The sequence below is a fragment of the Nomascus leucogenys genome, chromosome 22a, assembly GCF_006542625.1.
Source record: "Nomascus leucogenys isolate Asia chromosome 22a, Asia_NLE_v1, whole genome shotgun sequence".
NCBI classification, from domain to species: domain Eukaryota; kingdom Metazoa; phylum Chordata; class Mammalia; order Primates; family Hylobatidae; genus Nomascus; species Nomascus leucogenys.
This window is the reverse complement of record NC_044402.1, coordinates 14899022-14922187: the sequence shown is the minus strand read 5'-3', so window position 1 is coordinate 14922187 and position 23166 is coordinate 14899022. Positions and strand designations below refer to the sequence as shown.

Below are 23166 nucleotides of genomic sequence, written 5' to 3'. Positions count from 1 at the left end.
GTTAAGGAATTCAGAGGCTCCAAAATACCCTGCTGCATGTTTAAGACTGCCTTTTAAAACCTTAAAGAGCTTGATGGACATAATTGGCCTTTAGCAAGAGAAAAGAAATTCCTAAAAATGAAAGTCTCTTTTTTATTTAGATTAATCTTTAAGACATGCTACCAATAAAAATGTCTTCAATTTAAGTCCTTCAATGAAACTCAGATCTACGAGTCAGTTTATTTTTGTTTAAAATGTTATTCACAAATATGTAAGTTTAGTTTGAAAATTATAAATGATGACTGAAAACCGATGAGATAAAAACTAAAACTTAAAAATAAAAGAAGAACCATCCTGCAGGGACAACTGACTAGTCATTGGGGGAAAACAACTGACACTAAAATAAATCCCAGACTTAAGTATAAGAATAAAATAATTCTAGAGAAAAATTTAGGACAATATTTTCATAAACTTGGGTTGGGCATAGGAGTGGAGTGACAATCTGACATAAAAGTCAGATATCATAAAGAAAAAGACTGACATATCTTACTACACAGACATTTAAGAATCTTCCCTGTTTAAATCCTTTTAAAAACAAAATCAAAATCCCGTATTACCATAAACAAAGTTTTAAAACAAGTGACACACCAGAAAAAACATTTCCAATATTAATGTCAAAGAATGAAAGTCTTTAATAGAGCTTTAAAATGCAGTAAGAAAAATCTCATGGGAAAATGGGCAAAGCTCATAAAGAGCAATTCATAAAAGAGGTGGGGCACAGTGGCTCTTGCCTGTAATCCCAGCACTTTGGGAGGCCAAGGCAGGCGGATCACCTGAGGTCAGGAGTTTGAGACCAGCCCGACCAACATGATAAAACCTCATCTCTCCTAAAAATACAAAAATTAGCCAGGCATGTTGGTGCGCACTTGTAATCCCAGCTACTCAGGAGGCTGAGGCAGGAGAATCGCTTGAATCCGGGAGGCGGAGGTTCCAGTGAGCCAAGATTGTGCCACTGCACTCCAGCCTGGGAGACAGAGCAAGCCTTTGTCTCCAAAAAAAAAAAAAGAGAGTAATTCATAAAAGAGAAAATACTAATGTTCAAATGCATGAAAAGATGCTCAAACTAAATATTCATCAAAGAAACACATGCAAATTATCACAATGGGATATCATTTCAGATGAAAATTGATAGCCAATGTACTCCCATACAGTTGATGAGAACATAATCTGATAAATCTTTTAGAAGGAAACCCAGGCACACATGTTAAAGGAAAGTTGTGCATACCATTCTTCTGGGAATCTATCCTAAGGAAATGGTGAGACAAACACAAACACATATATAAAAAGAATTCATTTGTGTAGCTTATAATTAGTGAAAAAGTGAAAAAAAGCTAACAGCTTATTAGTAAATAAATGGTTAAATAAGTTTCAAAGACTCAAAATACAGGTATAATATAATCTTATTTGTTAAAAAATTCAAATATGTATACATGTATAGAAAACATGTGGAAAGATGTAAAGCCTACATATCTACAGGGGAGGAGGGGCTGAAGGGAGATAGAGACCTTGAGGTATATCATCTCTCAATGAGAAGATTATGAGTAATTTTCACCTTGTTCCTTCTTTCTGTACTTTCTGAAAATTTCCCAAGATCATGCATTACAAATTATATGCAGAAAAAGTAATGATATTTGGAGAAAAAAACACAAGATTTTTCTAGCTTAATGTTCTGTTTCTAATCACAGCAGCCAAGGACATTTTGTGAAAAGCATGCTCACATTACTTTAAGTTATCCAGTAGAAATACTTCTAATTTTATCTATTTATTTGTTAATTTAGCTTAAATGGTATTCTTTAATTACATTTTAGTCTGAAACTTCACAGAATAGTTTTTTAAAAATGTTTTCCTATTGATGAATCACTTTGCTATTTTCACATTATGTCCAATATAATACGTGTCTTTAAAAATATATACTATAGTTCCTTTAACTTCCATTGATATAAAACACAGCTAACTTAAATATTTCAAAATAAACCAAAATAGAAATTCCTACATTTTCTCTAATATACATTTTAAGAAGGGAAATACTATTCGGTTAGGCCTCTAATTGGCTGTACAAAAAAGAAACCACTTTGCCAATTTTTTCATGAATGTAAGGAAACAGTGAAGAGCGAGATAAAGAGAGAGGACACCAAAGAAATGAGCAGGTTTAATGACTGTATTGAAAAGAACTCACCAAAATGACACCCAAGCTCCACAAGTCACAGGACTCATCGTAGCCATTCTGATTCAAGAGCTCTGGGGCCGCATAATGAAGGGTGAAGCATGGAGTCTTCAGGGGCTGATTATCCGGTGGCTTTAGCCGTGCAAATCCAAAATCAATTATTTTAATTTCCAAATTGTCATTTTCATCGGTGAACAATAAATTCTGCAAGATATCAATGCTTACATTAGTTTCTCACTAGGCAGGTCTTGGGAATTGCTGGTCCTATTTATGTAACACTTTGTATGTTGATAGTTGATTCATGTGCAGAGAGGTCTCACGGGGAGGCTCGAGCTGCTCTCTGCTTGATGCTTTTTGGTATTATTTCAATTTTACCCCATCACGTGAAACATTTTTCAACTGCACCATGCCTCTTCTGATGTCAGACCCTTTTTCTAAGCTTTTCCCTCTGCTTGTGTTTGTCTTCTGCTTCTTCCCCCATCTACTCCTCATTTAGAGATACCATCCTAACCGTCCTACCAAACGGAAGTTAAAATGTTTAATATTTTTTCCTAGCACTATTTACTTTTCCTTTCTGGCACTTACCACCCCTGTATTGCTAGCTTAATGTCTTCATCCCCATTATGTCATAATTCCATAAGGACGGGGACTATGTGTCTACCTTATTTTTGACCCTACCCCAGGGCCTGGCACACACATAGAGTAGGTGCTTTGGTAAACATGTGTTCATTGAACAAAGTCATAAATAAAATAGCTATATAATATCTAGTATTGCCTATTGAAGAAGACATGGTGGAGATATCCATTACATTTCAGAAATATTTTCTCCAACAACTAATACTTAAACATATTTTGATACTTAGGGATATTATCCCTCAAATATTCAGAAAACTTTATTATTTTAAATCATTCATCCACCAAGGCTTCTTGATCACTGAGACTCTGTAGTACTACTTTTTGTATTTATCACATGCTTAATACTTACTGATGCACAAATTATTTTAATAAGTACATTAAGCTAGTACTGAAAGTAAGTGAAATCTGATTATATCGTCTTTAGGCATCCTAACAAAATCCATTATGCCTTTATAGTCATTAAATTATTCCCAGCTCTGGAATATCATTTGCTTTGTTAATACTATTCTAGTTGAAATAAAACACATTATAGAAGGTATCACTGATGCAAAGAAGAAAAATCTCCTAAGTCTTCCATCTGAAAGTAAATAAAGTGGGTGGAAAGAAAAACAAAAAAATTAACTAAAAATTGTCTTAAATTTTCTAGCATACAGTGTTTAATCTTGAATTTGTGACACTGAAGCCACAACTGGGGTTGATGGATGTGTGCTTGGGAGAAGTCTTTCAGCAAGTAACACCTGAGCTCCTTTGCTGTGCAAGGCATTGTCCACACAGAACAGCTGAATGAACCACAGCTGGCCTCGTCTTCATTGAGCCTGCTAAGTCTTTGGAAATGACTATGTTTATTCTATATTAAGATTGGAAAAGGGCTTTCTTGATTTTAGTTCTTTTTTTTTTTTTTTGAGACAGACAGTCTTGCTCTGTTGCCCAGGCTGGCGTGCAATGGTGCGATCTTGGCTCACTGCAACCTCCACCTCCTGGATTCAAGTGATTCTGGTGCCTCGGCCTTCCAAGTACCTGGGATTACAGGTGCCCGCCACCATGCCTGGCTAACTTTTTTTGTATTTTTAATAGAGATGGGGTTTTGCCATGTTGGCCAGACTGGTCTCAAACTCCTGTCCTCAAGTGATCCGCTTTCCTCTTCCTCCCAAAGTGCTGGGATTACAGGTGTGAGCCACTGCGCTTGGCCAATTTCAGTTCTTAAAGCAGAAGAAGTGAGAGGATGTGGCAATCACTTTAATTTGGTGACTTTAACCCATTCCTCCTATTCCTGAATATGTAAAATTGAGAAACACTGCTCACTTGCCTACCTCTCCTCTCAAAGCTCAAAGTTAGAGACAGTTCTACATGGAGAAGGGTGTGCCTAGTCAGGAATGGTGGGAAGTAACCATTCAATCCCCTTTTATCCTCATCTCAAGTTCTGCCTGAAACAAATTGGATGTATGCAACTTTTCTTAATCTCAGAAGAGTATGGGACAAGTTTGAAAAATACAAGGCAGCTTACTAAGAATGTCAGCCAGCTTCTAAATTTATCTGACTCTTACCTAGACTTAGGATTCTGCCTATGCAGAAAATGAATCCACATAGCTACCTACCAAAAGATAAAAAATCAGACTTTAAAGTGCTGCATGAGAAAAATATTAAACTTTTAGTTTAGAAATACTAAACACTGCCATTTAAAAGTCAAAGTGAAAGATACTTTATTATGAAAATGTTAGTTCAAAGGTCCATTTTCATTTCTCCAAAATCTAGTTTGATTTAGGACTATAATTGCAGTAGAATGTCCTAAATAATCTGATAGTTCTGCCCCATTTCAAGTGAGTATTTGAAAGAAAAGCCTTATAACAAATAAGAAGAATTAAGCTACATAAGTATCTTTTTATCAGGAAAGGAGGAATGCAAATCTAAATTCTGCAAGAGAGGACAGTTGCCTCATTTGAGACTCATGAGGTGACAGATGGCCAGTTATCAAAGAATAAAACATGTGAAAATGAATTCTATACAGTCATGGAACAGATCTTTTCAATTAAAAAAAAACTACATGCTTGTTCCTTGTCTATCAAGAAAACATTTAAGTGGTGTGCTTTCACATTTAAAAATAGACAGCTAATCTCCAATGTACAGAGCACCATATTTTCAGTGGGCGTTATGTAGGACAGTGAGAACTATGATGAAGGAAGCAGGGGGGAACTATCATAGTTGCAAGTTAATAAAACAGAATTTGCTTTTGATTAATTACTAGTACTGTGAATAATGGTAATAGAAAATACATAGAAGTTTAAATACATGAAAGGAACAAACCAAATATATTTTAATGCACAGAATTTCATTTAAAAAATTTTCTTTTCCATGTGAAGTAGAGAAGAAAAGAATTCCACTTTTAAAACATCCTCTTCTAATAATTCAAGATACTTCAGTAAAAGGCAAAAATAGTGCTTTTAGAGAAACAGTCTTTTGTGGCTTAATCACAAAAGGAACATCAAATAAGTCAGTATTTTATATATACTCGAGAACGTATGATAATCACATAATAATTAAAGTTCTATTTTGGAGAGAATATGTATAATCTTGTATATGGTAAAGGATGAGTCATTATCTTTTTATACAGTATTGATTTTCGTTTTTCAATTTTCATTATTTTGTTGATTTTCTAAAAGGAGGGAATTTTCATATTTTTGATACTAAAAAGGGATCATTCTAAGAGTTAGAACTTTCTTTATTAGCCTTTCATAAGAGGAGATATATAAATAGCTGTTGCTTTTGCATTGCTACATATAGTTCTATAAATATTATAGCACGATCATAGAAAAGCACATAGAAAGATGGCATAACTAATTAAACCAAGACAATTCTTTAAGTATTTAGAATAGAATTATACACATTTTTATTCATGAGCTAACCAATTTGATTACAAATGTAAAAAATAAGTTTTCAAAATGCATCATTTGGAAAAAAAACCCTCTAAAATTATATGTAAGAGATATTATTTTCTGCTATAAAAATTTCCATTGCTATTTTTAGTCCACAACTGTTGCATAAAATATTTTTTCCATAAAAGGTTCTCACACTTACAAATATAACCTCAAGATGATCAGCTGGCAAAAAATAAACAAAGACAAATTTATTTTAGACTGAAATATAAAAGAAAAAAATCAAAGAAACATATTTTCAATTATCTATTTAACAGCCTTGAAAAGTAAAAAAATAAGGAAACCTCCCCAGAAACTTCCCCCATGTTTGCGAGATCTTTAATAACGGTGCTAGACTGAATTATGTAAGAGATCCAGTGATTTTATACCTCAGGTTTCAGATCCCTGTGCACCACTCCAACATCATGCATGTGGCTTACAGCTGAAACAAGCTTCCTCATGATGTAGCTGGCTTCCGTCTCACTAAAGTGCTTCTTTTTCTTAATGCGTTCAAACAGTTCTCCTCCATTCAGAAGTTCCATCACTAGAAATGTGTGAAGCTAGAAAAGAAAAAGAATAATGTGGAGGGCCTTCCTGAAGCACAGAAGTCTATTAACATATAAAACATGTATTGACTATCTACCACCAATACGTTTAAATAATCCTTTGTTAAAATAATCAGTGGCAATCCTCATATCTTAGAGAAAAGGGCTCAAAGATAGAGATGTAGCTGTTTTATAATTCTATTTTGGTAATGGAAAATTTCAAGTACTGCAGTGAAATCTTTATACTGTATATCCTTTTTCCCTCTTGTGATGAATTCTTTCATTTGCGGTGTTTTGTTTTAAGAGATGAAGTCTCTAAAAAGAAATCTGCCCTTGAATTCCTGGGCTCAAGGGATTTTCTCATCTCAGGCCTCCCGATGAGCTGGGGCTATAGGTGTGCAATTGCATCCAGCTAATTCTTTCATTTGAATTCCACTCCAACCCTCTCTATCAAGTTTACACATCCTTCTTTTTAAACTGCTGACAATAATGTGACAATAATGTGATGTCACTTGCTTTAAATAATAGAGAATCTGAATACTGACTGAGTAGAATGGGCAACTGCCCACCTGAGGCCTGGCACACCCATCCAATGGCAAATTAATCTTTTTAAAAGGGTAATGAGGCTGGGCTCAGTGGCTTACACCTGTAATCCCAGCACTTTGGGAGGCTGAGGTGGGAGGATTGCTTGCAGTCAGGAGTTCAAGACCAGCTTGGTCAACATAGACTCCGTCTGTACAAAAAAAATTAAAACATAAAAGTTTAAAAAGGTATTGTTCGATATTGTCATTTTGAACCTCCTATTAGGACTCAACAGATTAGTTTCAGGGTTCCTGTTAATATTCATTACAAATACCCATAACTCACTATGGGTTTTTGCTTTAATCCCAACAGTATTATCTTAATAGTTACTTTGTAAGTTATATGTTTACCATCCTTTCTCTTCTTCTCCACCCCTGGCCCTTTTCTGTCAGAATGCATAATTTCCAAAAAATAATACAGGAACTATCAAAAAGCAAAGGGCTATAAATCCCAGCACATTTAGAGGCCAGGGTGAGAGGACTGCTTGAGCCCAGGAGCTCAAGACCAGCCTAGGCAACATAGTGAGACCTCATCTCTACAAAAAATAATAACAAAAATTAGCCAGACACAGTGGCACACGCCTATAGTCCCAGCTACTCAGGAGGCTGAGGTGGGAGAATCACTTGAGCTCGGGAGGTCAAGTCTGCAGGGAGCCGTCACTGTACCGCTGCACTCCAGCCTCCGTGACAGAGTGAGACCCTATCTCAAAAAAGAAAAAAAGCAAAGGACTTAATCAGCTCTCAAATGAACACAAATGGTTTAGAAAAAGATATCATGGCAATATACTGAATTCAGGTGCTATGCATTATAAGGCCAACATCACTTCACAAACAAAATGTTTCTTTCTGTATTAGCAAAACTCAGAATAAACTGCTTCATAAAAAAGATAATTATAAGTACATTATCCTGAACACATTAGACAAATTGCAGAGTGAACAACCCTTCTAACAAGAAAATTGCTCCCAGCCTACTAGACATCAAGCTAACTTGAGTTTCAATATCAGATAAAGTCGAGCTTGAAGGTCTGCTACAACTGTAGGCTGGTGAGCTTTAAAAAAGATTTAAGGCAATACTTGTAGTGGTGTACAAACAGATTTAGAGTTCAGCCTGGATTTGAAGGTCAATTCTGTTATTTATTCACGATCTTGGGATGCTACTTTATCTTATTAATTCTAGGATCCTTATCAATAAAATGCAGATAGCAATGAGAAAATGTATGCGCGGTAGAGCTTGAATGATGGCCCTCCCAAGATGTTCATGTCCTAATGCCCTGAACCTGTGGTTGTTTCCTTAGAAGGATGGCAAAAGGGCCTTTTGAGATGTGATTAGTAAATTAAGGATCTTGAGATGTGAGATTATCCTGAATTATTCATCAGAGTTAGCAGTATGAGATGAGACCCTGGAGGCAAGATCTTAGAGTGATGCATGGAAGGCTCACAGCCAAGGAAATGTTGGGGGGTGTCTAGAAGCTACAAAAGGCGAGTAAATGGGTTGTCCCTTAGAGCCTCCACAGCAGTGGTCCCCAGCATTTTTTTTCTTTTTTCTTTTCTTATTTTTTTGAGACAGGGTCTCACTCTATCACCCAGGCTGGAGTGCAGTGGTGCAGTCTTGGCTTACTGCAACCTCCGCCTCCCAGGTTCAACGGATTATCCCACCTCAGCCTCCAGAGTAGCTAGGACTACAGGCGCACAACACCACGCCTGACTAATTTTTTGTATTTTTTGGTAGAGATAGGGTCTCACCATGTTGGCCAGACTGGTCTCAAACTCCTGACCTCAAGCGATCCACCTGCCTCGCCTTCCCAAAGTGCTGGAATTACAGGCATGAGCCAGGTCTGCAACTTTTTGGCACCAGGAAATGGTTTCATGGAAGGCAATTTTTCCATGGATGAGAGGAGGCAGTAGCAGGGTGGGACAGGCATTAGATTCTCATAAGGAGTGCTGCAACTCTGATCCCTTGCCATGCGCAGTTCACAATAGGGTTTGTACTCCAGTGAGAATCTAAGGCTGTCGCTGATCTGCCAAGAGGTGGAGCTCAGGCGGTAATGCTGGCTCACCTGCCACTCACCTCCTGCTGTGCACCTGGTTCTGCTCAAGAGGGAACCAGCTCTGGTGACAGCTTGACTCTAAGCCAATGGGCCTGATTTTGGACTTCTGACCTCCAGACTGCAGGATAATAAATTTGTATTGTTTTAAGTTTGTGGTGATTTGTTGCAGCAGCAATAGCAAACTCATGGAGTATGTGAAACGCATATCATGGCACAAAAAATGAACTACGCTATTGCACAAAGGCTGAAGACCCACCATAACCAATTTCACCCATTAGTTGAAGAAAAGACTGGATACAGGGATGATCTAGGCAACTGTGCCACCATTATGAGAAAACCCAAGATACATTACAACTGCATATTAGATTGATAATGTATTTATACTAGTTTGTATAGGATTATATCATGTGACAATTTATATTTTAGTAACTCCTGAATATATAGATAGCAAAACATCTACTTAATTTGTGACACAAATAAAAAATTAGAAATGTTGTTCGTGGGACCTGACATTAGTCTGAAGGTCAGAGATCAAATATCTTGTCTGGGATGTAGTTAGGGGCACAGCTGCAAACCCAGAAGAGAGCATCTAAGATCACCCGTTGATTCCTTGAATTATGTGAATTTCCTCTATGTCATCTTCAACAGAAGACTGTCTAGTGAGCCTCTTCTTAAGCACCTTTGTGGCCAGGGGACTCATTACCTCCTCTCGTGTCGAGTGGCTTGATGAGGCAAGAGGAGGCAGAGGATCAGGGACAGCGGTTCCCCCTGAGTCCTTGCTTCAGTGGCATTTCTTTTCTGACTACAAGAACCAAAGAGTGAGTAGAGGGTGATGCCATTTTGGGATTCTTACTGCCAGATGTGATTCTGCCTTCCCTAAGGCAGTAGTTTAAAGTAAATAAAAGCTTGTTGGGCTCTGAAGTTGGACTGTGTGGATTCAGATCCCAGCCTTACCACACTTACCAACTGTAAGACCTGTTACTTAACTTCTGTGAGTGTCCATTTTCTCACCTCATGGACCTATGGTAAGGACTGAATAAGATAATACATGCAGAGTGCCTGGTACAGGACCTCGACCACACAAGATATGTGATAATAAATGGCAGCAGCTATTATGGTTATGGTGCTACCGCTGCTGCTGCCTGGTCTCACCATGATGTATCATTCCTGGCAATAGCACTCGAGGATATTTCAATGTGGGAGAGAGCTGGGCCCCATCAATCCTAGGTCACAGATATTACAACAGCACAACAAAGAGAGCCCAGAAATGGAGTACAGGTTCTCCTTATTAGATTCGCATTGACATGCTATGTGACCTTGGACAAGTTTTATGACCATTCAAAATCTCAGTTTCTTTATTGGTAAAATTAGGGCAAAGCACATTCAGGATTGGTTCTTGCTCTTGTGCCTCCAAGTTGTCTTAAGTAGGACTGCATCACCCACCTGGTCTCAGGGGCAGAGAAGTGTAATGGAGCAATTTCTGTCACGTGTGAGGTGAGCAGACATGAACTGGACACACTGGCATCCTCCCATAGTTCCTGCTGCAAAGCAGGACTGAGAGCAGAAGAGGGGGCAGCATGATCTGGCCAGGGTTCTGAGCAGAATTTACCACCTGGAGCTAGAACATAAAAGGAGTATCTTTGCTTTCTGCTTCCTATTTGTCCTTTAGCTTGTATTAATTAGGCTCCAGGCTCTCTCAGTTTTACTCTAGAAGTGAAAGGGAAGTTGAAGGCTCAAAATTCCTGAGTCCTGAGAGGTATTCCAGGATTAAGTGATGGTGTGTAGAAGCGGCATTGGCAACAAGCACATTGTAGCTAGTGACTGCACCACTGAGCTCATGCCCCTCCGTCTTCCTGTCATAGGTGGTCTGAGTGAGAAAAGCATGAGAAGTGAAGGGATAACCTGATTTGGGGTTGGGAAACCGTGTGTGGTTGGGGAGGAGTTTGAGAGGGTGGTTTCTCTGCCCTTTCTGGTGGCTGGGTGATGTTCCATATCCCTGACTCTGACCCAGCAGCACCAACAAAACGGGTGAGAAGTACAACCTTGTAAGTGAATTAGTACACACGGAAAAAACACAAAAGTAGGATACCTGATCATGAAAAACTTCATGCAACTTCACGATATTGGGGTGTCCTTCACAGAGTTTCAGAGCTGTTATTTCCTTCTGAGTATTGGCTTCCATCCTGAAAGATGAGACACTTAGCGTCCACATGTCTCTTCAAGAAAGTTTTTATATCAGTACTGCCCCAAGACTAATTTTGTTTTATTTACAGTGCATTCAGAATATACATGTTACAGTATACCGTAATGAGGTTTCCATGAAAGTAATTAATTATACCACACACTAGAAAAAGTAATATTCTGGAGAAAATTATTATTTCTGAGTCAGAAAAGTACAAATCATATGAGGAAATGAATGCCCTACTTTCCTGACAATTTAGTAATAAGAATATGCAATCTTAACAATAATCATCAGTTACCAAAACAACTACATGGCTCTCAAAGCTATCAGTAGCTTGCTAAATAATTTTAGAGAAAAATATTTCAAATACACAACTAGTAGAAATGGCAACGGCTGCCAAAATCACTAAGTGAGCCTGATTAAATATGTCACTGTCACAAAGACGTTTTCTCTAGATAAACTCAAAAGCAAATAAGACTATGATTTATGTCTAAAATGGATTACTTTATCAGAAAATATCAATTAGAGCTAAAAGTATAATGGACCAACTGATGAGCCAAGTGGTTAAACCTTTGGGTAAAAAAGCCTTACAATATAATACTGGTTTCATTTTAAATAAATATCTCTTAATTTACAGAATTCATGAATACCTAAGAAAGAATATTATATTAAAAATGGTCATACCTTTTGCTGATTATTTTGACTGCAAAAGCTTGGTTACTTTTTTTATGCACGCACTTTCGACAAATTGAAAAACTACCTTCTCCCAGTGGTTTGTCCTTCAAATCTAGGTCATAGTGTTGATAGAATGGAGAGTCCTGTCAAGAAATCAACATCATTTAACTTCAGAAAATGTCAGTAATACACAAGAGATAAATAAAATTGTAGAGTAAAATAAAATTATTAATATTAATAAACAGGAATAGAATACATTTATAATCTAAAATTCATCTTACTTTACAGGTAATTTCTATTTTCATCTACACAATTATTTAAGATACATAATTCTCTATAATTGTAAAAAGAAGTTCATTCAACTTGACGTTAATTCTCTAGGGAAAGTATTGCTATATCCCACTTCTAAAATTGCACTTTAGTTGAATTACTAGACTTAAGAACATTAATTAGAGTTGGTATTTAAACACTCACAAAACCTACAAATATGTCATATAAGTTACCACATCTATATACCTTCATCATTGCACTCCTGGCAACATTTGTCACTCCAGGACGTTCAACTCCCATGTGAAACTGAAGAGGGTCTATGACAGCTGCATTACGCTTGAATAGGATGGAAGGAGCAACAAAGGAATAGCCCTAAAAACAAGACAAATAAAGATAAAGAAAAACAACTTGCAATTTTCCAGTTTAACACAGATTAGATTGTAATGACTTTTTTTCCTTAGAAAAACACTCAAATATTTGTTGAGATGAGTCTAATTTTATTTTATTTGCAATCTAAAATGAAAGGTTATTTCAAATCATTTGAAAAATGCTGTTCAGAAGGATATAATGCCATCTTCTGGTAGAACTAAACCAATTCAAATATAAAGGTAGAAAAAGACTTCTTCCCTATTCCATCCCCAAAATCAGACTCATACATGAAATTCTTCTGGTTTGCTGATAAAAATTTGTTTATAAACATAACTAACTTCTCAAAAAAGGATACAGTCAAGGTATTAAACAAAGTGGTCTTTTTTTTTTTGAGACTGAGTCTGGCTCTGTTGCCCAGGCTGGAATGCAGTGGTGCGATCTTGGCTCACTGCAACTTCTGCCTCCTGCGTTCAGGCCATTCTCCTGCCTCAGCCTCCCAAGTAGCTGGGATTATAGGCACATGCCACCATGCTTGATGGGGTTTCACCATGTCTCGAACTGGTCTCGAACCCCTGGCCTCAAGTGATCAACCCACCTAGGCCTCCAAAAGTGCTGGGATTAAAGGCCTGAACCATCAGACCCAGCCACAAAGTGGTCTTTAAATGCTATTGTTTTTAAAACTGGAAAAATGGCAAGTCTCACTGAAGTTAGTTTCTAATTTAGCCATTATTTGATTCTTATTAATATCTTCAGATTAATTAAATTTAAAACTGAGTTTTGGAAAGGAACAAAGTCTAATGGCAGAATGATGCTCTGAACCAAGTGGTACAAAGATGGATGATTAATCTGTTCAAGCTGGAACATTCATTAATCAACAAACATTTAAAAAAATGTTCAGTAAGTGCCCAGTCACATACTAGACAGTGATAAGCAAAGAAGGAAAGACAGTCTGGATGGCCAGATTAAGTCATACTAAAGGTATACTTATAGAGGTCAAAGAAGCAAAACTCTGATGCCATTTAATAGTTAGAATATTTTATCTTGTGTGACAAATGCCCTTTTCCAAATATAAAATCTAAATATTTTTTAAGAGTTAGCAGTTAAGAGTAGTTACTGAAGGTAAAGAGTAAGGTAACATTGTGAACTAAAGAATGTTTTTATATGGGGTGGTGGGAGGCACGATGGCTCATGCCTAGAATCCCAGCACTTTGGGAGGCCAAGGCAGGAGGATTGCTTGAGGCCAGAGTTCAAGACCAGCTTAGGCAACAAAGTAAGACCCTGTTTCTACAAATTTTTTTTTTTAATTAGATGGGTGTGGTGGCATGCACCTGTGGTCCCAGCTATTCAGGAGGCTGAGGCAAGAGGATCCCCTGAGCCAAGGAGTTAAAGGCTGCAGTGAGCTATGATCGTACCACTGTACTCCAGCCTAGGTGACAGAGTGAGACCTTGCTTCTTTAAAAAAAAAATGTTTTTTTGGCTGGACGTGGTGGCTCATGCCTGTAATCCCAGCACTTTGGGAGGCCAAGGCAGGAGGATCACTTGAGGCCAGGAGTTCAAGACCAGCTTAGGCAACATAGCAAGATCCTATCTCTGCAAAAAATAGAAAAATTAGCTGGGTGTGCTGGTTTGCACCTGTGGTCTCAGCTATCCCAGAGGCTAAGGTGAGAGGATCATTTGAGCCCAGGAGTCTGAGGCTGCAGTGAGCTAGGACAGCACTGCTGCACTCCAGTCTGGGCGTCAGAGTGAGACCCTATCTATATAAAGAAAATTTTTTTAATATGAATAGAGGTAAAATACAAGATTATTGTATTTTCTATAAAAGAATCTGAACAAAAATAAAATTTCAGGTATAAAATTAAAACTTCCCTTATATCAAAAATAAACGCATAAACAATATCTGCTACTGAGCAAACTATAAGCTTCGGTTAATAATCCGCAATATTTCTGCATTTAATAATTTAAAAGATATTAGAGAATCCCATTTTTACGATGCCAACAAAACTACTTCAATATGGGAAATTTAATCTTTTCTTTCAAAGGACATATGGCCAATGTACATGTGCACAGGATGGGAAATTACCTGAAACAGCTTCTCAGAGCTCTGGGGCAGGGCTGCGGGAGAATAAGTGGGATCCATTTCTGTGAACTCTTCTGCAAAGTTACTCACATCTAATTCATCTCGAATGACTGGCTTAAATGGTGCAGGCACTTTTTTGGCAGCTAAATCATCCCAATTTATTTTCTAAAACAAAGAAAGTTGGTACAAAATAGAAATCAATAGTCAAAATGTATTTTCTAAGAATAACAAAGATAAATTAGGATTTTGACTGGTAGGGAGAGAGGATAAAAATAAGGGAACATATTTCAAATCAATAACAAAAAACATATTTTCTCCAAGAAAGATCACAGCAGTTTATAGCTCCAACCAATGCGGTGCCTCAAAGATGAGACTATCGCTGTTGAATCTCAGAGTGTCCTCTAGGGGGCACCAAGACACCCTAGTTTACCTTTAAAGATAGCAGAAAAATACTTCTGTCCTGAGCCTCTTCAGAAAGGTTAAGCCAAAAAGAAAACAAACAAAAAACCCCAAACAAGACATAGAGGGTTTCCAAATGCTCTACGGATGTGGATATCAGCTCTAAAGGAATATTCCTATTTTCTAGAGGCAGTGTTATTTAGCTCTCTGCCTGCACTTGCTTTTCCTCCTGGGCATCCAGACAGACTGGAAAATAAATCCACTGTAAATCATGCATGTGCTTATGTCTAGAAGTTCAAATGATACCATCATATGGATGTGATCACTCTTTTCTTATTCAACTGTGTTCAAGCATTTTAAACACTGCCTCTTATGTCCCCCATAGAATAATGCAAGCCCGTTTTCCTGCTAGGTCACTTACTGAGTTATATTACTGAAATCCAATCTTTGCTCTGTTTCTTTGTGCTCCTTCTATCATTTAAAACAATCTCAGATAACACTTACTGAATTAAATCCTACAGGTCTCCTACTACCATATTTCTTCAAATCTAAGATGCCATTACTGATAGTAAGATACACAATTATTTTATGTATCATTAAGAAGAAAAAAGTATTAATCATAAGAATATAAGATGATGGCCACTGTAACATGCATACTGATTTCAGTGACAGTAAAATATGAAAATGTGCACTTCTTGGTTGATAAAATTTAGTAAGTTTAATCAACTACCACAAAATTTTTTTTTTTTTTTGAGACGGAGTCTTGCTGTGTCTCCCCGGCTGGAGTGCAGTGGCGTGATCTCGGCTCACTGCAAGCTCCACCTCCCGGGTTCATGCCATTCTCCTGCCTCAGCCTGCCAAGTAGCTGGGACTACAGGTGACCGCCACCACACCCGGCTAATTTTTTGTATTTTTAGTAGAGACGGGGTTTCACCGTGTTAGCCAGGATGGTCTCAATCTCCTGACCTAGTGATCCGCCCACCTTGGCCTCCTGAAGTGCTGGGATTACAGGCGTGAGCCACTGTGCCCGGTCCATAAAATGTTTTTATTATGCTGCCTTGTAGATGCAATAGAAACAAAATAATTAAATCACAGATCTTCAAATTTCTCAGCTAAAAAGGAATTGAGACCATTTAGTTCATCTCCTTTATTTGATCCAGTGAAACTGAGGCCGAGAAATAAGAAATACCTTTTCACTCAAACACGAGTTGGTGGAAAAGTCAGGATTTGAACACAGTCTCTTGACTTTCTAGTTAGTGTTTTTTTCTCTCTGCAGCTGTACTGTTTTCCATTATAAGCACATAACTTGTGCTTGGCCATTGTACATATATTAAAATAAACTTCTAGAGGAAAGGGGTAATTTAAAGAAACATGTTGTTAGCAGGAGAATGTTTAATATGTAGAAAATGGAATGCTATTATGATCCTTTCCACCTCCGCTCCATTTACAGAGAAAAAGGCCACTTAGGCCTTTACAAGTAGAATTCTTGTCTTTCCAAAAGTGTCCCTATCATTTAAAAAGTCAAGGCAATTGAGTGATCTAAAATTACTATTCCAAGCTACTGAGAAGTTTCTCTAATATGAAAGACATACTGCAATATTCCCAAATACAGGGAGCAATGGAGAAAGAGATTCTAGGAAAATATGAGTGGGGGTACTTTGCTCCACTTGTTTCTTAAATTTTACTGTTAACTTTTGAGATAAACTTCTGAACAAGATATTTGAAAGTTTGTTCAAAGAGTAATCCTTCCAAGCCATGTGAATCTATGAAATGCATATAATGAGAAGTTTCTTTTATTCTAAATGTATTTCTCATTATGTTACTGAACTTCTGTAAGATGTGCAGTAGTATTTTAAAAAATAATCATATTGAGAGACTAAGAGAAATATGCCTTTTTTGAGCACGGGAGTGCAGAGATAACTCTCATTTCTAATCAATATTTGTTTTTATATATTTAAAAAACAATAAATAACATGAAGCTTAATTGACAGAAGTTTTTCTTCATTTTGCTATATTATTTTCATTTGTTTTGGTGATAATAATGTAAAAGCTTAATTTACAGAATAAAAAATAAAACCTAGATGGTCCCTTTAGACCATAAATATTTAGGTCAGGCTTACTGATATGATGAAGTTTTTGACGACTGAGGCTGGAAATAACTAGCCAACTCAGTTAATTTACATGTTTTTTCTCAGTTGTTTAATATTTTGGTGTTTTTTTTTTGTACTAAACTGAGCAGATATGTTGGTACTCGGTAGAATGGTCTCATTAGGCTTTTTCAGAATAAGAGAAGCACTGTCACAGGACAAAGGAAATAAATGAATAACTCTATGTGTCATGAATATGTAACTGAGAAATAGGTAAATTTAAAATTTTTCAAGATTACTTCTGGGAAAAGAGGAAGTGATGAAATCACTATCTAAAAGGTGAAACATAGTGGCAGTGATAGCTCATGAACTGAGACAGAAGTGAAAAGTACAGTAAAAGTCTCAGTCCACATGGCTAGATCTCAAGATCAAATGGAAACCACCACCTAGAAACTCTAATGAATCAGTATGTAGAAAATTGAATGCTATTATGATCCTCTCCACTGCCACTCCATTGAAGGAGAAAAAGACCATTTATGTTTATATAAGTAGAATTTTGGCCCTACCTAAAGGGTCCCTATCATTAAAAACAAAACAAAAAAAAAGGTGCAATGTATGTGAAAATGCCAGTGGAAAATGATCCTAAAGGGGACTGTGTTCACTAATTTCACCAAGAACGCCAAGGACCCTGAAAACGGCAAGGAGTATGAAACCATTTATCTATTCAATAATTTCACCTGAAAGAAGAGATGTTCTTTGATTTCATCTGCATCACGTGGACCACATCCCAATCTCTTCTTGGGATCTTTCATCAAAAGACGCTGAATTAGGTCTTTAGCTAAAGCACTCATTTCTTGGGGATATGGAGGCTCACTTTTTAATATTCTCCTGTAGGCAGACAAAACTTGCCGTTAAAACAAACAGAGGATGACAAAAAAAAAAAGAAAGAAAAAAAAAGCATGGTGAAATACACTTTGAAACTGAACCACATGTGAAAGAGAGATATATAAACACTTAACATGAATCAATAATACCTCAATACTATTGAAAAAATATTTAGAATGAGATACCATAAAGTCAAATTTCTGAAACTCAAATGAGCAGTAACAATAAATGTTGGCTCATTTTTTCAGTATAAGTCAATCCTGGTGGGAGGCTAACATCCCAAATATGTCACTAGGGGGAAAAAAGGAAAAGCCTGGGGCTAGATTAGACTTCCCATATATAGACTAGACTCTATGATTAAAGACTTCACAACATAAAACACTCTTAACAAATTCAGGTAAGGGAATTCAGCACTCAAATTTAAAAGGACAAAAGAGAACAACCATCTTTACCTCACTCCTCTTCCCCTGAGTGCCAGCAAACCTAACGGGCCCATAAGAATGCAGAGGGAAGTCCACCGAGACAAGTGGGGTCAGACCCACTTGGAGATGGTTCAACTCTTGATATCTGGAAATGGGCACTACAGCCGGGGATTTTCATGGGGTAAAAGTACCTGCTTCAATGTTTGCTGCTATAAAACAGCCAGACAAGCTCTGAGGCAGGTAGAGCTCAGAGATGGAGTAAAATCCACAATTTATTATGGAAAATAAAAACATAAGATGGTAATAAGTTTCTTGATGAGAAATTTATTCTAAGGTTACAGAAGAAATCAATCCAATCCAAGTGTACCTTTCTCCCTAACATCCAAATCAATAATTTAGTAAGAAATATTGAAAGGATTGACTGAAATTAAGAACCTTAACACAATATATATGAAGACAGTTACTCCATTAATTGGGTTTGCAAAAAGATTCCCTATTGTGCATTAAAATATTAATAACCATTATGAAACAAAAACAGATAATTAATGTATAAGAGACAGTATAGTGTGGTGAGTTAGAATATAGACTTTGGAGCCAGAATGAGCCCAACACTGGCTCTGCCTTGACCTTGTGTGACCTTGAGATAATGAACCTCTGTACCTCAGTTTTCTCACCTGTAAAATGGGCATAACATCAGTACCTACCTGAAATGGGTATTATGATGCTTAAATAAGACCTGTAGAGTGCTTAACATAGTACCTAGCGCATAGCAAATGCTCAATCAATGTGAGCTACTGTTATACTCTCTCATTCCAAGGCAACCATATAGAAAATAGGCCTAGAGGCTCTATCAAGTGGCCACTGAGAATCAGTGAAATGATAATGAAACTGTAATTTTTTACAAAAGATTCCAGCAGTGTTGTTAATCTCAAAGTTAATTCTACCTCTAGTACTTAATTTTGGGAACCCAAGAAAATGTTGGTAAAACAAGGAAAGAAAGGAAAGAAATAAGCAACACACACTCTGCTTTTTGATTCTTTAATACTCTCCCATTGCTCACTGCTTGTCTGGATTTTCGGCATTAATAGACAATCCTCTTCTCAGATCAGACACAGGCATGTCTGAGAGAGAAACTGGGAATCCTATTTCTTGGGGAAAAATAAGCATAGCTTTTCCCATTTTCTCCACCTCTACTGTACTTTTTGCAGGAAAAAAACTTTGCATAAAGGATAAGGGTCAAGATAAGCAAATTGTGACATTTACTTTTGTTGAATCAGGGTAGAAATATATGCACTTTGGCTGACATCATCTTAGCATACTGACTCTGCACCATCTTATTACTTCTTAAGCCTTAAGAACATTTCAACTTGTATTGGAAATCTACTCAATATCAGGTGCTGGGGAAAGAACAGTCAGTCCTGTGAAGACAGAAAGGAGAAATGTCCACCATGGTGGGTTCATCCTCAAAAGGAGGAGTACCCAAAAACAGAAACGGCTCTGCTGAGATGCCAAGTCTGGAAAGAAGAGCACAAGGAGACCACATGCAGGGAGGTAGAATTTTAAATTCAGATGAGGCAGGGACCACATTGGGAGAAATTGAGTACAAATCTGAAAGCATGTCGGCGGAAAACAGTGCTGATGAGGGAGATTGGAGAACCACCAGTGATAGCCTAAACCCCTCCCACTCCTGAGTGAAAATCCTATGGCCAGAAGCAACAGCAGGAGACCCTAGCAGATGACGAGGAGTATCTTGCCCCACCCTGTGAAAACAGAAGATATGTGGAAGGAATATCACTTAGGCTCCCTGTTGTCTTGGTAAACAGAGTGCCACAGGCTTTCCTCAGTGATGTGAGGAGGTTCTAAAGCCTATTCCTGCTAGAAAACTGCAGTGACAGGAAGAGAACCAGACACTGGGAGTGGTGTGGTGAGGAGAAAGGGCCTATAGCAGGTTACATCTTTTCTCCATAAGAAGGTGATCCCAGATGTAACTATTCCTTATATCACACCCTTGAAATGTACTGGGTTAAGATAACTGGCGTGGCATCTGGGTCAGATGCTGTGAAAGCTCCTCCTGGAAGTGAGCTGCATCTGGACTGAGGGGTGTGAGCAGGCACGCAGGCCCCTGGAAGCCATGCTCACAGGCTGTTATAAGGGACAGTTGCTGCTCTGAGCTTCCCATGCTGGGGTGGTCCACAAGCTCCCCCTTATTCTCATCACCAATGGTTGAGTGTGTCTTCTGTGGGATGGGAAGCCACACACAGGTGGTGGGAAGGTCCCCAATGAAGATGTGTTTGATGCTGTAATGTTGATACACTGTTTCCTGTCCTGCATCCTTATATAAAGCTAAATAAAACTGGTGCCAGATTCCAGTCTATTGTGACATGTGAGTGTGAACGTCAATCTGAACCCCAGACCACTGCTGGCTATGCAGAATGGGCACTGCAGAAGTGGGGCTGAGGGTAGACGATTCTGTGGGACATTTAGTCATGACAATACTAGAGGATCCTGCAACAAGGGCAGGGAGACATTTCTTGGGTGTTGCTGTCACTTCTCCTCCAATGTGCTTGATTTCTGAATTGGTAATATCCCAAAGTTATCTTTTTCTTGCTTAAAAATGGATCTGGGAAACTCCAGAAATGAATTACAATTAGGTAGAGCCCAAATAAATCTTAGAGCCTTCTGTAAAGTCAGAAAAAGCTCTGAGTTGATAAGCCATAATAAACACTTCACGTGTATGTTATTTAATCCACATAATAATCCTATCAAAAGACTGCTATTTTTATCCTTCTTTTACAGATACGGAAAGACTCCTTTCAAAAAAGCAAGAAATATGAATATTAATTAAACTTGCAACAAGGCCTTAGAACATGGGTGACTTTAATATTCATTTGCAAAATATACAGCACAAGTAAGAAAATTCTAAAAAAAATTGGGTTGATTGCCTAGCCACATATTACAATGTATCATGAAATGAAATTGTTAAAGTGAGGTGCTAGCAAAATAAATTAATAGCCAAATCAAGTGAACACAGATGACACATTGTGAAAAATAACCAAGCTTATATAAAAACTTGAATTATTATTATTTTTTGAGACGGATTCTCGCTCTGTCGCCAGGTTGGAGTGCAGTGGCACAATTCTCCTGCCTCAGGTTCAAGCAATTATCTTGCCTCAGCCTCCCGAGTAGCTGGGATTACAGGCACCCACCACCACGCCTGGCTAATTTTCGTATTTTCAGTAGAGATGGGGTTTCGCCATATTGGCCAGGCTGGTCTCAAACTCCTGACCTCAGGTAATCTGCCTGCCTTGGCCTCCCAAAGTGTTGGGATTACAGGTGTGAGCCACCGTGCCCAGCCAAAAACTTGTATTATTAAAAAAAAAAAAGACCAGATCACATAGCAAAAGGCCACAAATGTTGGGGAAACCAGCTGTACAGGAAATAAACAAACAAAAGCAAGACCCTTGCCTTATATTACAACCCAAATGAATTCCAAATGGATTGAGGAACTGCATGTAAAAAACCAAATGAAATAAAATTAAAATACACACCAATAATATAAAAATGAATATAAAATTTCTTCCTACTCATGAATTAAGTTTCTGGAAACCTCTGTGGCAAAAGGAAATCACAAGTGATTAGCTTCACAATGTACAGAATGAAGGGTAGACACCAAAATTAGAATTAAACCTACGATGGGAGAGGTACAGATACACAGGCAGACAGGAAATAAGCAAGGATGATAAAATATTCATGGTAGAATTTAGGTGGTGAGTGTGTGAGTGTCCACTGTAACGAATGTTTGAAAACTTTTATAATAAAATGTTTTAGAAAAAGTAAACCTATGAAGCTTTGTACATGTGTTTTTGTGTGTTCACTAAAATACAAAAAAGACCTGTCTCAAAAAAAAAATCACTGACCTTTAAGCACAACAGTCTTAGTAACAATGGGTGATGCTCACTTCTTTTATTATTATTATTATTATTTTTATTATTTTTTGAGAGAGAGTCTGGCTCTGTCGACCAGGATGGAGTGCAATGGCGCGATCTCAGCTCACTGCAAGCTCCACCTCCCGGGTTCACACCATTCTCCTGCCTCAGCCTCCCAAGTAGCTGGGACTACAGGCGCCTGCCACCTCGCCTGGCTAATTTCTTGTATTTTTAGTAGAGATGGGGTTTCACCGTGTTAGCCAGGATGGTCTCGATCTCCTGACCTCATGATTCGCCCACCTCAGCCTTCCAAAGTGCTGGGATTATAGGCATGAGCCACCATGCCTGGGGGTGCTCACTTCTTAAACCCACTGAGGTCTTTGTTCAAGTGTCAACTTTTCAGAGAAGCTTGCATCCTATCAAGAATAGCTGTTACCCCCATACTCCTTATCCCTTGACTCTGTTTTATTTTTCTTCATGCATACCATATGTTTATTTGTCTATTATTTATCTCTCTCAACTGAAACATAAGCTCTAATGGAGTAAGAATTCTCTTTGTTTTGTTCACTGCTTTATTCCCAGGGCCTAGAACATTGCTTAGCACATAGCAACTCTTCAACAAATATTTAGTGAATAAATAAATGTCAAATTGTTTTCTACTTACTGTATCTTGCCCACTCAGGACCTTTCTTCCTCACAGTTTCAATGAGATGCCTGCAATAACTCTTTTGCTTTTCTGCAGATGGCATGCATTCTCATGGATTGTTTATTTCTATTTGTCCTCCATTTAAAAGTTCACAATCTTTTCCATTTCATGACTTAATGTTCTTGACTTTTACTTCCTGGTTCCCATGTGGTCCCAGAATTATAAAATTATTTATGTGCCTGCCTGAGTTAGAAACAGCTCTCAGTAAACTTCACTTACTCTACATTTTTGTCCAACACCAGGGGA

At 37.7% G+C, this 23166-nt stretch overlaps 1 protein-coding gene across 6 annotated transcripts in view; it reads right to left on the bottom strand.

The window, feature by feature from the left end:
* RPS6KA5 (ribosomal protein S6 kinase A5) overlaps window positions 1–23166 on the bottom strand; it is a 187419-nt gene that overhangs the window by 17771 nt on the left and 146482 nt on the right. For all 6 annotated transcript variants that reach the window (XM_030804007.1, XM_030804008.1, XM_030804009.1 and 3 more), the window contains 7 exons: window positions 17719–17869; window positions 14499–14660; window positions 12296–12421; window positions 11789–11922; window positions 11012–11105; window positions 6138–6308; window positions 2216–2407 (listed from right to left, as the gene is read on the bottom strand). In XM_030804007.1, coding sequence (XP_030659867.1) covers window positions 2216–2407; window positions 6138–6308; window positions 11012–11105; window positions 11789–11922; window positions 12296–12421; window positions 14499–14660; window positions 17719–17869 — 1030 coding nt within the window. The remainder of the gene's footprint in view (window positions 1–2215; window positions 2408–6137; window positions 6309–11011; window positions 11106–11788; window positions 11923–12295; window positions 12422–14498; window positions 14661–17718; window positions 17870–23166) is intronic.